Below are 15,763 nucleotides of genomic sequence, written 5' to 3'. Positions count from 1 at the left end.
GGTCTCATTCTACCACACACACACTAATTCTGTGCTTTTATTTCCCCATACCAGCAGAACCACGGTTCTCCCACACACCACATTCCAGGGCATCCTATGATCACATAACAACAGAAACTTCCAGTCACAGGTTAAGTGTAGTGGACGAGGGAATAGGTTGTGGGAAAACCATTGTTCTTCCTTGGCCCTTGGTATGTAAACACCACAGTGCTGCCCGAATCTCCTGCAAAATCTCATCGGTGTGCAGGGTCTGTGTTTTAACCGAGGAGGGGTAGACGGCCTGGGGAAAATGGAAAGCTGAGTTCCATCAATCCGGATCATCTTCTTTTGTAGCGTCCCCAGTGAGATCATGGCTGGAGAGGTAAGGGTGTGGTTCCCCAAATGAAAGGCGTATAGTCAATGTCAATCACTGACAATGCAGAGTTGTAGGTTTGTTTGGTTTTCGGTGTTTCTTTTTAAAGCCGTGGCAGGGTCAGAAGAGGACTTCCGGTCCTAATTTTGAGATGCCACAGGTGAGCCTCGAATGTCTGAAGGTATAACTAAAAGTTTTCCACAGAAACTTCTTTTCTTCAATTTTAAAACACCTCGAGGCTGCACGAGAGTTTAAGAAAACCCGATATCATGTTTGGCACAGGAATAGACCCCCAAACATGTCCGGACGTGTCAGTTCCCTCCAGATTTTCTCTTCCTACGCTTGTGGATTCCCAGAAGATTAAGAATTGCTGCCCTAAGGTTTCTAAAGTCAGGGCAGACCCTTTTCTACAAGGGTCACAAAGAGACACAAAGACCCACAAAGCCAACACATATCCCAACTCATCTAAGAAGAACGGAAAGATAAACTGCAAAAAAAATGAAAGAACTGATAAGTACTGTGTGACCTTGCACAACTGCTTCTCCTTCTCTGAACCTCAGGGTCCTAACTTAAATGGAGGAGACCATGATCGCCAATTCAAAAATTATATGACATTATTTACATGCCAAACCCCGCCCAAAGCTTCCTGGAAATTTTACTATTTATGAGTTTGGCTCCTCCTTCCCTTTCAATCCCTTGATTAAATAGCTTCCCTCCTGAAGGTTTTTGAAGTGGGAGCAGCACCTCCGGACTCCTTGCTGGAAGCAGCTCTCTCTGACATGAGCGTTGCCCCTGTCCACATGGCCAGGGTGGCCAGCCTCAGCCTTGGAAGTCTGCTTCTGCTTTCCCTTCTGCTGGACCGAGGTGTGCTAGCCAAGGAGCTGAAGTTCGTGACATTAGTAAGTACACTCTTGTCATTGCTTTTTCTTTACAACTATGTTAGCAGCAGGGTCTTGAAAAGCCAAGGATCAGGTTTCATTTCACCTTTCTGTTGTCTCTGGGAGACCAGGGTCTGTTCAAACTCAGAAAGCAAATAATCGAGTTTTGCAAGTTCCTCTTAATGAAGACCTAACAATGTGCCCTGACCTAAAAAAAAAAAAAAAAACCCTGCATGCTGACTTTTTATTTTTTGTTTTCCGTTCACCTTTGCTGGTGTTACTCATTTACTCACTTCCTTTAGAACTGCCCTGGATTCGGATTGCTTTTGACAGCCCCGAGAAGCAGAAGCGGCAGTTGGTGCTGTTTTATACCAGCAGCTAACCTGGCTTTGTTGAATGTGATGATTATTTGTTTGCAAACTGAAAAAAACCGTCATTATCTGAACTTAGCAGCCCCTTCCCCCTTTGTTTGTCAGGAAAATGGAACACACGTTTGTAAACGACTTTGTTTGGGGTGACTTCCTGATATATAGATTTAGTTGGCCATTTAAGTGGTACTTTTCCCTAGCCACCGTCTGTGTGACCAGTTACCCAAAGCGGGGGAGGGGTAGCCAGCGCATGGTGTCAGGGCAGGAAAGCAGACTGCTGGCATTGTTTAGAAGTACATGGAAAGCGGGTTTGCAAAGGAAAGGGAATTCACCACATTATGTGGAAATCTGGGATTTTGTGTCTTTTCTCCCACCCGGTTTTACTGTCTCTAGGCCTCTCTTGCTCTCTTTCACACCCCTGCATTTATTTTATTTATTTATTTTATTTGATACAGTGAAAGTTAGCAGATGAATAAGCACATTTTTTTCTGTAAGAAGGCTTCGAAATTATTTTTTATAATTTAGAGGAAAGTCACCTTTCGCTTAAAACTTAAATTCGAAGTTCCCATTCTCTCAGGATGGTGTATTCAGAACTTTCTGCTTTGTTTTTTATAGAAAATCTAAATACCACATGTTTATGTCAGTCATGATTCTTAGTCCAATAAGTCTTTAGTTAGTCACCAACCAACATGATAGAAAAACCAGAGAAACCTATTGTCGGTTTGTGTACAAACAATTGCCAGCTGTCAGACTTCAGTGCTGAAAGCCAGCAGATCAAGCACCTTCTGTAAGGAAACCTTGCAAGCTAGACTTTTATTTATATTCACCGTTTCCTTGCCAACATGTGCATTAGAAAAGTATAGGGACTATGGAAAATGTACTGCATTCTGTCATTCCTGTCACGCTATAAGCCTGGGACAAGCTGGTTGAATGGCAATCTTTGTTGAGATATTATAGTGGACCCCATATGGCAGAGTCTGTTCTATATTTTACCCATAGATCAGGGTAACTGTCTTGCGTTTCCCCTCCACTCTTGCTTAAAGTACATTCAGGAACTACAAGTTAATTCTTTTCTAAGGAAAACCAAAATAAAGGGAGTAAAAAAATTCCCAAACATTGCATGAAACTAATGTTAGCTCTTTTTCCTATAGTGGCTTCCTTCTATTAATGGTAAATGAATTGCAATTTAATGCATCTTCCGTGGCCCTTAACAAAACAACTCTCTAATGATTTAAACCAGAAGCTACCACTTTCTTCTTTTTATTGACTATAGAGAATTTTGACTATAAATGATTAAATTGTTTAGTGAGAAAAATCCTTAGAAAATTATTAAGAAGCTGGGCATGGTGGCACATGCCTGGCATCCCAGTGACTCGGGAGGCTGAGGGAAGAGGATTTCGTGAGTTCAAGGCCGGCCTCAGCAACTTGGCAAGGGCCTACGCAACTTTGTGAGACTCTGCCTTAAATTGAAAAATAAAAAAGGTGGGGGATGTGGCTCAGTGGTTAAGCATCCCTGGGTTCGATCCCTAATACCAAAAAAGAAAGAGAAGAAAATTATTAACAGAACCAGAATAAAAGAAAGGTGCCGATGACTAAAGTGGCAATGTTAATAATAAGATGCAATAGTTAACTGAGTACTTACTACATTCAATATGTGTTATGTCACATAATCCCTTCAATGATTCTACAAAGTACGATTGCTAGCTAGAACACAGGAAGACCGGTTAAATTTTAATTTCAGATAAACCAAGACAATTTTTTTCAGCATAAGTATGACTCATATATTTGAGCATCTTATATTTTTACTTACTAAATCTGGCAATCAATCCAAACTTATTCTTATTTTATAGATAAAGAAATGAAGCCCAAAGAGGCCTTGTTCACGGTCACGCAGTCAGAGTGGTGAAGACAGGATTTGAACCCAGGCGGTTTGACCCCAGAGACCATGCCCCTAATCATTAGATGTAATCTGCCTTTGCTGTGTATATATAATCCCACAATGGAGCGGGTATGAGATACCTATAAGGTTTACTATATTTGTCTGACTCAGAAAGAGTAGATGATTTCCTTTTTCTCTGTAATCAAGAAAAATAAATCTTCAACCCTGAAAAGCTGATCTTGGCAGAAAAAGCAGGAAACTGTCCTTGGTTCTTGTTCTCACCCGTGAACGGTCACAACGTGATCTTTTAAAACAGATTCACCAAAGCGCGTCCCACAGAATGCTAGTTTGACCACTTATGAACAGGTGTTGCATGAGAAAAAAGAACAGATTTCCAAAGTCAAGTCAGCAGGCGGGTTAAACTGTGCTAGAAGGTCTCTTTCACACAGTACTTCTCAAAGTCTTCTGTATGCACTGAGGCTTTCAAGGAAAGGATCTAGAAAATTGTTTCCTAAAGTGACTATGGCATCCACCTCCCCTCTTTTTCCCCCAGAGTATCCTTACAGAACTGCTATTTTTAACTTTATAGAGAATAGCAAGTACTGTGAGTTCCTGTGTTCTCATCGACCAGCTTCGATAATGATCACTCCTGGCCAATCTTGTTTCATCTATATGCCCACTCATTTTCCACACACACCTATTGCCTTTTTAAAAGTAATCTCATGCATCATATCATTCCACTGGAAATGGGAAAATGCCATTTAAAAGCACAATCTCTCCTTTAAGCTGGGGAAAAAAACCATAAGTTAGATGATCTCAGAGAGAAAAATTACATCCCATTCCATTGGGGTTTTTCCAAAGAAAGGGATGGTGAGTCACAATGTCTATTCTCTTTTCATTCTCCGTGGTTGACATTCACACAGAATTGTTATTTGAAGTCATAGGACGTCCTTGATGGAAACAGCCTGAGCACGTTGTCCCTTCACTGGAATGAGTAACTTCCAAATCATGGTTAGACAAAGTCAAATGATGCCAGACATTATACATTTCAAAACCCAACAGATCTTCAGGTTCTTCCTCACTCCTCCTTCCCAGGCAGGCAGCCCAATCCTGTTACTACTTTTCTGATGCTATTTGCTAGAAGTTGAAGGCCACACTTAGGAAAATATTCAACTCCCATTAACTCAAGCTCCACCATCATTGATTGGGTTTGGGACCACAGACAGGTCACTTAATGAGAAAACAAGCTTCGGTTTCCCCAAACTTAAAGTTAGAAATAATAATCATAGCTATGCTTCCTATTTGACAGAGTAGTCTTCAGGATCAAGTGAGTTGATTGACATGTAAAAGTGTGAACTACCTACGTAAGGTGTCGCTGGGAGCCATAAGTTCAAAATGGAACCTTTCCAACTTTTGGATCCCTAATTATTTTTTTTAATTACAATAGTGGTAGAAAACATAAAACTTACTATCTTAACCATTTTGAAGTGTTCAGTGCAATGGTATTAAGTATATTTATGAGTGTACTACCATCACCTCCACCTCCAGAACTCTTTTCATCTTACAAAACTGTAACTCCATACCCATTAAATAATAGTTCCCCTTTCTTCCTCCTTCTAACCCCTGGAAACTGCCATTCATGTTCTGAATCTGCGAGTTGGGCCAGTTTCAGTGTTTTTTTTTTTAATTTTTTATTTTTTTGACCTGCTTATTTTACTTAGCATTGTGTCTTAAGGTTCTAGATGATCCTTCTTTATACAGAACTTACAAATTGAAATAAGAACACATAAAGGAAGCAAAAAAAGGAAAATAGAAGCATTAGATAGTCATCATCTCTCCTAGAACCTCAGACTCACTACTTAGCTTGTCTGCACTCAAGTCTTCCTGGTCAATGAATTCTAACTTCTTTTTTTCATGGTAGAGACACAGTTCTGGGGATCCAGTATGGCTTGAGAAAGGGAGAGGCTGGAGGGGAGAACAGAGAGGGGCTGTGACCATAGTTCAGATAAAGCATGGGAAGACCTAAGTTGGATCAGAAGGAAGCAGAGTCCCTGGCGGGTTGAATGTGAACAATAAGGAAAAGGGGGAAATCAAAAGGATTCTGTGTTTTCTAACTTGGGTTACTGGAAAGATCGTGATGCTATGGAGATAGAATGCATAAAAGATGTCAAACATAGGAAAACTTAAGGAATGTGAGGTATAAATACCAAAGAAATTGATGGTACTCTTGACTATACAATACAAGCTAGCACAGCAGTTAAGAGAGCAGGCCTAAGAATCACACTACCTGGATTTGAATGGCAGCTCAACCCCTTACAAGCTATGTGATTTTAGATGAGTAATTTGACCTGTATGTGTCTCAGTTTCATCATCAATCAGATAGAGATAATAGCACCTGGTGGAGTTGCTGTGAGGCTGAAATAAGTACAAAATGTACTTATCAGCCTATCTGGTAAATGCCCCAGATATTGTAACTGAAATTAATATGCATATACCCACACTATTTCCTCATATGTGTTTTATGATAGTCATGTGACCAGTTAATTTAAATGCAGGGGGGTGGAATTTAATTACTTATTTTGTATTGGAGATTGAACCCAGGGGCACTCAACCCCTGAGTCACTTCCCCAGTGTTTTTTTATATTTTATTTGAGACAGGGTCTCAGTAAGTTGCTGAAGTTAGCTTTAAACTTGTGATCCTTTTCTTAGCCTCTTGAGCTGCTGGGATTACAGGCATGCACCACCATGTCCAACTAAAATGCCAGGGATTTTTGTTTTTGTTTTTGTTTTTGTTTTCTGTAGCTATTCTCTTTATTCTCAAAAGCATGAGTTATTTACACATCTTTCATTTACGTTTAATCAGTTTTCTTCCCAGCATTGGGCCTCTGGCCCAGTAAAAACTGGAGAAATATGTGACTCCAAGAGTTAAATGGATTTTATACATTGACTGACTGACCCATTGAGTTCTTTCATGACTTGGCTGGAACAGACTACTGATTACTGTGTTTTCATTTGCCTTCATCTCCATTGTTCACGTTTGAACAGTGCTTTTGGCCCCAGGTGTGAACTTCTCAAGATCTGTTAAGTCCCACACACACACTTTTTTTTTTTTTTCACTTCCATTAAAGCAGAATTGCCATTCTAGCTAACAGATTGTAAGCATCCACCAGATGCCAGCCTTGCTCGCTTTCTTTCTTTCTTTCTTTCTTTCTTTTGTATTTTAAATCTTTACAATTACTGATAAGGCACATAATAATATTATCTTAGTATTACTTAAGAGTAATATAAAAAGAGCTGGAATTTACCTTCAGTGGACTGCGTTTTGTTACTCAGCTTTTTGTTGCTGTGCCCAAAACACCTGACAAGAACAACTTAGAACAGGAAAAGTTTGTTTTGGGCTCATGGTTTGGAGATTCGGTCCGTGGTGGGCATACTCCATTGCCCTGGACCCGAGCTGAGGCAGCATGTCATGGCCAAAGGTCATGGCAGAAGAAAACTGCTCAACTCATGGTGGCCCGGAAAGCAGAGAGCAGGTGAGGAGGCAGGGACAAAATATATTTCTCTAAGGTCATGCCCCCACTGACATACTACTTCCTCCAGTTATGCCCTACCTGTCTACAATTAGTACCCAGTAATCCATTCAAATTATTAATCCATCAAGTGGATTAATTCACTGATTAGATTACAGTTCTCCTAACCTGATTATTTCACCTCTGAACATTCCTGCATTGTCTTGTCATGGAACTTACTGGGGGTCACCTCATATCTAAACCATCCTGGGGACTCAATATGTAACTTCTGTTGGCATATCTAGATCACCTGACTTGGCTTATAAAAAGATGCATCACGTGAAACTTTCCACTGGAAGACAGAAACCAGGCCTTTCATCTTGCCTCACAAATAGCCCTACAGTCCCTCTTCTCTGACTTGTAACTCCCTAATCATCGGAGCCAAGGAACAGCACAGTCATCTTTGGAACCCTGTAGGTTCTTCAGAGACATTTGCTGAGGACACCATAGTGCTGAGTGTTGGGTTGGGCCAGAGAGGAGATCAGTTCAGTTTGCTTACAGGAATTTCTCCCCAGTTTTATGCCTAAGTATTTTGCATATTTTCAAGATAGTGAATTCATTAGGAAAATTGTATTTGGCTCATGACATTTCAGCCAACAGGGGTGCCACTGTGGGCACTTCAAGATTTCAAAATGTCCTAAATCTTAAGTAATAACTAACTACTGCTCTTAAGTAAATGCAAGTAGAGGAGAAATAGTTATAAATTAATAGAGGTGTTTCTTAAAGGAGAGTACTGTTTCTATTTGCTCAACAGGTACTTCTCATTTGCCCTATATATTACAACATATTGCCAACAGGAAAGGAAATATATAGACTGGATAGGTTAAATAAGTAATAGAATAACAAAAAATAGTAACAAATGTAGTAATTAGTTCCATATATTAAATGCCTCCCATGTGCTCAGTACTATGCTGATGACCTCACATATATGACACATCTAATTCTCATGTTGTTCCTGCTTGGTAAAAAATTATTTTCTTGTCAGACAGAAAGGGAAATTGAGGTATGCAGAACTTAAATCATTAAATCATTCTCCCAGGGTCTCTCAGCTAGTTGTTGACAACACAAGTATGTTAGTCAGCTTTTTGTCACTGTGACCAAAAACCTAGCAAAAACAACTTGGAAGAGAAAAAGTTTATTTTGGGCTCACAATTTCAGAGGTTTGAGCTCCTGGGTGGCCAACTGCATTTGCTCTGGGTTTCCATCATAATGGAAAGGTGTGATGGAGAAAAGCTGGAGGCAGAGAGAGAGAGAGACAGAGAATAAGTGCATGACCTGTCAGGGACAAGAAGATATAGTCCCCCAGGGTATGTTTCTGGTATGTTGCAGTCATGTCCCATCTGCCTACAGTTATCACCCCAGAGTCCATTCAAATTACTAATCAAATGCATTATGAGGTTACGCTCTCATGATCCTGTCTTTTCACCTCTGAGCATGGCTGCATTGCCTAACACGTGACAATTATAGATTCCAATCACAGCAGCGAGGGTTTGACACCTGGCCCAAGTGACCGGAAAGTCAGAACTCTTAGGCTATATTATTACAAAGCTCGCACACAATGTAATACACAATTGTCACCACTTCCCTTTCTTACAGGTGTCTTGTTCTTCCTGGGTCCTGGATAGAAGTCCTGCTAGTCTTGTCCAACCTCCTCAAGGAGAGTGCAGGATGTTTCTCACGCCCATTCCTTTCGTAGCCAGTCCACTTGCCTTTTGGAGTGGCATTCATTTACATGAATCATCATGTTTGCCCAAACTATTCTACTTCTTTAATCCTCTTTACCAAATGAATTTCTTTCTCAGTTCCTTAAAGAAGAAAATAGACTTTTTTGCATGGAAATCTTTGTGCATCAAAAGATTTTTTAGATTCAGAATGTGCCTTAATAAAATAGGGAAAAGAATTTAATATCAAGAGCCAAAGTCCCTTTTGGGATTTCCAGAGTCATCCCTAAGTTTATGGTGTGTCAGGAGTTCCCAGCCTGAAATGAAGGCATGATGGTTTATGAGACTCCAGGCTAGGCTAGGGTCAAGACTCACAAGTGGTTCTAGAATCAAAGATACAAATTAATTAGAAAGAAGGGAAAGAAGAGGGAAGGAAAGGAAAAAGGAGATAGGAGTGCACTTTTCTGATAAGTGAGGATGAAAATCAAAAGCCCTCGTGACATGGAAAGGCTAGAAAGAAAACTGTCAGGGACCTGGGGGAGCTAGACCCAACCCAGGATTCACACAGGCCTGTGTGTGTCTGTGTATGTCTCCACCATTTGGAGATCTACAGAGCTCCTGGCAGCTTTCAAGGAGTTCCTAGGAAGAAAGGGAACCAATTTTTTTTTTCTCAATTTTTAATAAAAACAAATTAAAAAAAAAAAAAGAAAAGAAAAGATTGGGCATGAAAACATAACAGTGAGATGAGCTAGAGATGGAGCAGGACTTTCTTTATAATGGATGATCCAGGAAAGTCTCTCTGCAGAGGTCATGTTTCCCAGGGCAGAACTGAATTTAGTGAGTGTGTGTGCTCAGAGAAGTAGAAGTCAAACAAAGCCAACAGAACATTTGAGGCAAAGGCACTAGAGCTGTACACAAGACATGTTTGGGTAACCCTAAGATGGCGGCTGGCATTGAACCAAGAGATGGTGCATAGTTAGTGTTAATACAGCATGATCTACTTTTGCCTGATTAGTTAATGTCTCCTTTGTGCTAGTGGTCAACAGATATTCCTCATTCTTTCTTGATTGGTACCGAGGGGCGTGCTTCAATTGTGCTAATCCTAAGCTGATTGGCTGCCTTAGGTATATAAGACACACTCTGATAGAAAGCATCTTGGATAAGCCACACCTCTAGATCGCTGGTTGGAGGAAAGCAGCACCTCTGATAGATCGCTGGGCGGAGGACTAAGCAGACACCTCTAGGTTGCGGGTTGATGATGGGCAGATTGCAGAATGCAGGTTGCAGCTCACAGAATGAAGATCACAGGATGCAGGACGCACCTCTAAGAAGAAGCAGCAGACCTTTAAGAAATAGTAATATTATTACTGATAATAGTAGCCTCTCTGAAAGTGTAGCAAGCCTCTCTTTCTCTAAGCACTTCCTCTATAAGCAAAGTCTCTCTTCCTCTAAGCTCTAAGCAAAGCCTGTCTTCCTCTAAAACTTCCTCTAAAAGCAAGTAAGCCTCTCTTCCTCTATAAACTAGCGAACAAGCAAGAAAGCAACGCACTAAAGAGAAAGATAATAGAAGTAGCTCAGTTCCAGTCCACCTCAGATAAAATACCCGCGCAATTGTTGCTGCAGGCGGCAACAGGGCTGGAAGAGCAGGAGGACCCGTGAGGCTAAGCATCCCTAGCCAGAATGTGAGGTGAGGATGTCAGGGTTAGCAGAGGCCAGTTAGGTGGGGAACTGTGGGTCCTCGAAAGAATCCAAATTGTACGCAAAGCAGAACATGCTAGGATGTCTAAGAGTGATGAGGGTCTGAATGAAACAAGCCTAACAACACACTGAAGACCCTTGGAGTCAGTGGTGGCCTTCCAGGAGCTCATCATGGAAAGCTCTACTTTGCTGCATCCTTAAAGTTCTCCAGGAAAGAACATTCAATACAATGAGGGAACATGAGGGCATCCTAATTCATCAAGTGATATTCTGATTGACATTTTGTAAATGAGCATGTGACTGCTTCATGGAGAGAGGAACCGGACTTGTCTTGACTATACTCACCAGTGTCCCCACACCCCAAACCACACACCAAATTCATTCAGCAGATTCCACGCAGCAGGGCCAATCATGGGGGCATGGACTTTTTTTTTTTTTTTTTTTTTTTTAAGAGTTCCTGTAATTTTACAAAGGTAAAGCGAATGTAATGTGGTGGGGAAACCAGTGGCCAAGCAATCATGATCTGGACAACTCTTTCAATCTCCTTGAGCCTCAGTTTCCTAGTGTGCTGGGTGCCATCCTGCCCTCCTACAGGGGGTGTAAGAATTAAAAGAGATAGCAGGAAAAGTAGTCTACAAAGCATGAAGGGTTGTGCAAATGTAAGGTGTTGTTATTATCTTGGGTGGCTTCCTACTTCAATGACTACAAGTACTACAAAAACTCCTGACTGCTGATAAGGTATTTTTAGGTTTCTAAAGGATTTCACAGAGTAGGATTGTCAGATTGAACAGAGATAATAAATCCAGTAGAGCAGCAGTTAAGAACATTATCCTACTACAGCATTAAAGAATGCCTAGAGAGCCAGATGTGGTGGCACATACCTGAAATCCCAGTGTCCCTTGGAGGCTGAAGCAGGAGGATCACATGTTCAAGGCCAGCCTCAGAAATTTAGTGAGGCTCTAAGCAACTTAGCAAGATCCTGTCTCAAAATGAAAAAAATAAAAAGGGTTTAGAATGCGGCTCAGTGGTTAAGTGCCCCTGGGTTCAACCCCTGGTACCACAAAAAAAAAAAAAAAAAAAAGGATGTATAGACATACTTCAAAGACTGCAGTTGGCTTGTGGAACTCCAGGAGCTCAAGGAGTGCCATCTGTACACACGGAAGCATTTACATGTGCAACACTCTCTTTCTCTCACACACACACATACACACGCTCTTTGATTCCCAGCCCTAGAGGTGGGATGATTTAGTAGGCATTTCTATAGGAATTCCTCTCCAAAGAGTTCACAGCACAGTTGAGCCGCTACCTCAGTAACTCTCAAGTATTACTGAATCAGAAGGGAATGCAGTTACTTCTGAACACAGGTCAGAGTGAGGAAGCTGGCTCAAGTCTCATGATTATGCTCAGGTGCTCTGCCCTTTAAAACACACCCTGCTAAGATGACCAGGCCATTCTGCCATTTGGATGCATAGCCTCAGATGGATTTATGTATTTTCTGTGATGCTGGCTACACAAGCACTCTTCCCCTGACTATACCTCTAGCCCTTTTTTAAGTTTTCAAAGAAAAAAAATTTTAAGTACTGGGGATTGAACCCAGGGGTGCTTAACTAATGAACCACATTTCCATTCCTTTTGGTTCATTTTAAGACAGGGTCTAAGTTGCTTAGAGCCTTGCTAAATTGCTGAGGATGGTTTTGAACCTGTGATCCTCCTGCCTTAGCCTCCCAAGTCATGGAGATGACATGCATATGCCTCCACGCCCAACTCTCATCTCTCATTTTTATTTTTAAAATAATGTGCATAGTTCGTGGTGCCTTTGGGATTGTTTATTTTGGATTTGTTTTGGTTTCTTTGATGCAGTGTGTGGATACACACATACACACACACACACACACACACACACACACACACACACACACTCTCAAACTCATGCGCATGCGTACATCCCAGTCTTAAAGGAAAAGCGTACATTTAGCAGTCTATAAAAATTTCCCAAGTCCCAGATCATCCAGATCATCTTGGGAAGTCCAAGGAGTGCACCTGGAGCGGCTATCCTCCCTCAGCAGTGACTAAGCACATGGTGTGGAAGACACACAGCCTGTGTCTGATCAGCACTACCACTTTCGTGCTGAGTGAGTGTGGGCAGGTCCCTTACCTAAGGTCAATTTCCTCATTTGTGAAATGTAAATAATAATAATAACAACTGCTTCATAGAACTGATGGGAGGATTAAATGTAGGAGAAGCACCTGGCATGTTTCCAGGACAAAGCAAGTTTTCAGAAAAGGTTGAGGAGTTGCTATTGTAGTGTTTGAATTATGTTGAATTATTTCAGTACTAGGTGTCTCATCTGACTTCTCTTTGACTGACTCTGGCTCTCAGCTGAGGGTGATTTTACTTTTTAGACTGTCATAGTAGAGGAATATTGATGTCATCTAGTGGGTAGAGGCCATGTTCTACTAAACCTCCTATAACACACACGATATAACCCTGACAGCAAAAAATTATCCAGCCTGCAACATCAACAGCACTGAGGTTGTAAAACCCTGAAAAATGCATAATACAGGGCTAGGAATCTATCGATCTGGGAATGTATATGCTACCCAATTATTTGGGATCTAAAAAGTCTAAGGTGTGCTCTGATTGCTGAAGGAGAAGCACTAATGGAAATTTGTGCTCGTGATCAAGTCCCCCCCAGAAACTACTAAGTAGCGGTCGGTGCTCGCAAGCAACCTGCGGCTGTTCCTCCTACTGGAAGGTGACCATTCACAACCTGTTTCCTAACTTGAATGAAATGGTTTGTTACAATCCACTGCACAGCTGTCCCTTTGTTTCCATAGCCTGTTCCACTGAGATTTTCATTTCTCACTGGTTTATGGGGCCAGTGACTTTCTTTGATACCAGAGAGACACAACCCAGGTCTTCAAAGAAGCACCCCCACACCGCCCTGTCCTGGAATTCCTTCTCAAAGATAACTAAAGTTTTAGAGTGTTGTTTATTCTGCGTCTACTGAATCCTTTTATAAGATTTCAGAAGAACAGCCTCTTGGCTTTTCTTCAGTGGAACATCCTAGCCAGGTAGTATAAGACACAGGTTCAGATAATCTCAGATAAAGCAAAGTGTTCTGCAGATGCAGTCTTCCTCTATATTAAAAATATTTGCTACATCAGTGTAGACTTTGTCTTGTACTTTTTGAGTGTTTTTCTTTTTTTCTTTAACTTTTTACTTACAAAATAGCTTTGTTTTTGGCATGATATGCTATTCTGAAAGCATATTAGGGTCCAAGTGCCAAGGTTCTGAAACTCCACACTCTCCCCAAAGAGAAATATGCAATGAAAATTATGGGGTGTGCATGCAAATCCAGAAGTGTGTTGTTACAAAGTTTTGAGAATCGACTTTCCTAATCTCCGTATCTGCAATTCCTTTACCCTTAACCTCCTAAAAACTAATAAATCATTGGCTCAAAATGTTCACAAATTGAATGTGTCGCTTAAAAACCACTATTTTTATTAAATGTAAAATTTTAACACCATCATTTCTGTAATCATAATTAAGGGAGGAACTTCTCATCAGAGTCTGTCTGCAATAAAGTAGTTCTGTGAGCTTTGTGTTCCTTCCTACCCTATCTGACATAGAGACCTACTTCCATGTGTGTATTATCTACCTTCTGCTGGCTAATCATCCTGATTCTAACATTATCTTGAACTTAAGAAAAGTCTTAGGGAACTTAGAATAGTGTTTCTTTTATAAAAAAATATTTTAGTTGTAGATGGGCACAATATCTTTATTTTACTTATTTTTATAGTGTGCTGAGAATCGAACCCAGTGCTTCACATGTACAAGGCAAGCACTCTTCATGAGCTACAACCCCAGCCCCAAGAATAGTGGTTCTTAACCTGAGACTTACTTGGAAAGATTTTTTAAAAATTCTGAAGCCCTAGTTAAACTCCAGACTAATTAAACCAAAATCACTAGAGGTGGTTTGGGTTTAATTAGTTCTCAGAATTTTCTAGAACTTCCCAGGCAATTCCAGTGGGACACCAAGGTTGAGAACCAGTGGTTTAGAACAAACTATTAAGACAAACAGAAGCAAAAAACCCAAGTGGAATTTGTAAAACTTCTGTCTCACATGTATTTTCAGGTATTCCGGCATGGAGACCGAAGTCCCATCGACACATTTCCTAATGACCCCATTAAGGAATCCTCCTGGCCGCAAGGATTTGGCCAGCTCACCCAGGTTGGTTGGATGCCCAGCTGAAGGTTGTTGATGAGTCTCTAGGGTAAATGTGTATAGGATTGTCACTGTTTTGATGCTTTTTACCCTTTTGGCTTTACGCAAGCACAAGAGATGGATGTGGACAACAGAATATGTGAATTTAGCAGTGTTGAAAAGAGAGAGAGGGAAAAAAAATCTTCTCATCAATAAACTGAATCTGTTCCTGGGTTCTCGTCTTCTCCATCAGAAGAATCAGATAAAGGGACAACTGTGACAGGGACAAGAATTTTTATGGGGACCTCTTGCTGGAGGAGAAAGGAGACACAGCATTGACCCCGAGTGTCAAGCTGGCTCCCAGAACAAAGAAGGAAGCTAGTTTTTAAGTCTGTATAAGGGTAGGGCAGACTAGAGTCTAGGAATTTTAATGGGCTTTGGGAATATTTTCGGAGGTATTTTCTTTTATTATTTATTTTTATTGGTGCTTTATAATTATATACATAATAATGGAATTCATTATGCCATATTCACATACATGAACATAACTTAATCAGTCTCATTCTCCAGCACCTTCCCTTTCTCTCCCCACCTTCCGCCCCAATCCACTTGCTCTGCTCTACTGATCTCCTTTTTATTATTATTGTTATTGTTAATTTAATTAGTGCATTGTATATAATACACATACTTTATAAAATGGGATTCGTTGTGGTATATTCATACATGAACACAGAATAAATTGGTAGATTTTGTTCCCCAGTCCTTCCCCATACCCTCCCTCCCATCCCCTTCCTCTGCTTGTCTCCCTTCTGTTTTCCTGAGGTCCCCTAAGGTGTTTTCCTTTGAGTCCCCTGCAAGCACTTCAACCTTGAGGCAGGGCAGTCAGTCTGGAGCCAAAGACTGCATCTCTCCCTGTATAATCTTTTCACCTTGTGATAAGAGTGAGTCGCTGCAACTATAAGAAAATGCATAGGTGGGAATGGAAGAAAACACAAATCATGGGAGCATCAAGTTAAGGGGCCTGAGAATTTGCTGTTTTAGTGACTTCTCAACAGCGTTGTCCTTTATGTTGTTTGTTTTTGGAGAATCATAGCAAGGGGATCCTGGCTTTCATAATGCAGCTGGTTTCTGAGGTTGATAAAACTGAGAG

At 40.9% G+C, this 15,763-nt stretch overlaps 1 protein-coding gene across 1 annotated transcript in view; it reads left to right on the top strand.

The window, feature by feature from the left end:
* The first annotated feature begins 1,062 nt into the window (after positions 1-1,062).
* The window catches only part of Acp3 (acid phosphatase 3), a 52,613-nt gene continuing 37,912 nt past the window's right edge, over positions 1,063-15,763 (top strand). Inside the window, exons 1-2 of the mRNA XM_047565102.1 lie at positions 1,063-1,251; positions 14,545-14,640. Of these exons, the coding sequence (XP_047421058.1) occupies positions 1,132-1,251; positions 14,545-14,640 (216 nt within the window). The 5' untranslated portion in view covers positions 1,063-1,131. The remainder of the gene's footprint in view (positions 1,252-14,544; positions 14,641-15,763) is intronic.

This window comes from Sciurus carolinensis, chromosome 9, assembly GCF_902686445.1.
Source record: "Sciurus carolinensis chromosome 9, mSciCar1.2, whole genome shotgun sequence".
Lineage (NCBI taxonomy): Eukaryota > Metazoa > Chordata > Mammalia > Rodentia > Sciuridae > Sciurus > Sciurus carolinensis.
Note: the sequence above shows the minus strand (reverse complement) of the source record. Positions and strands in the feature narration are given on the sequence as shown.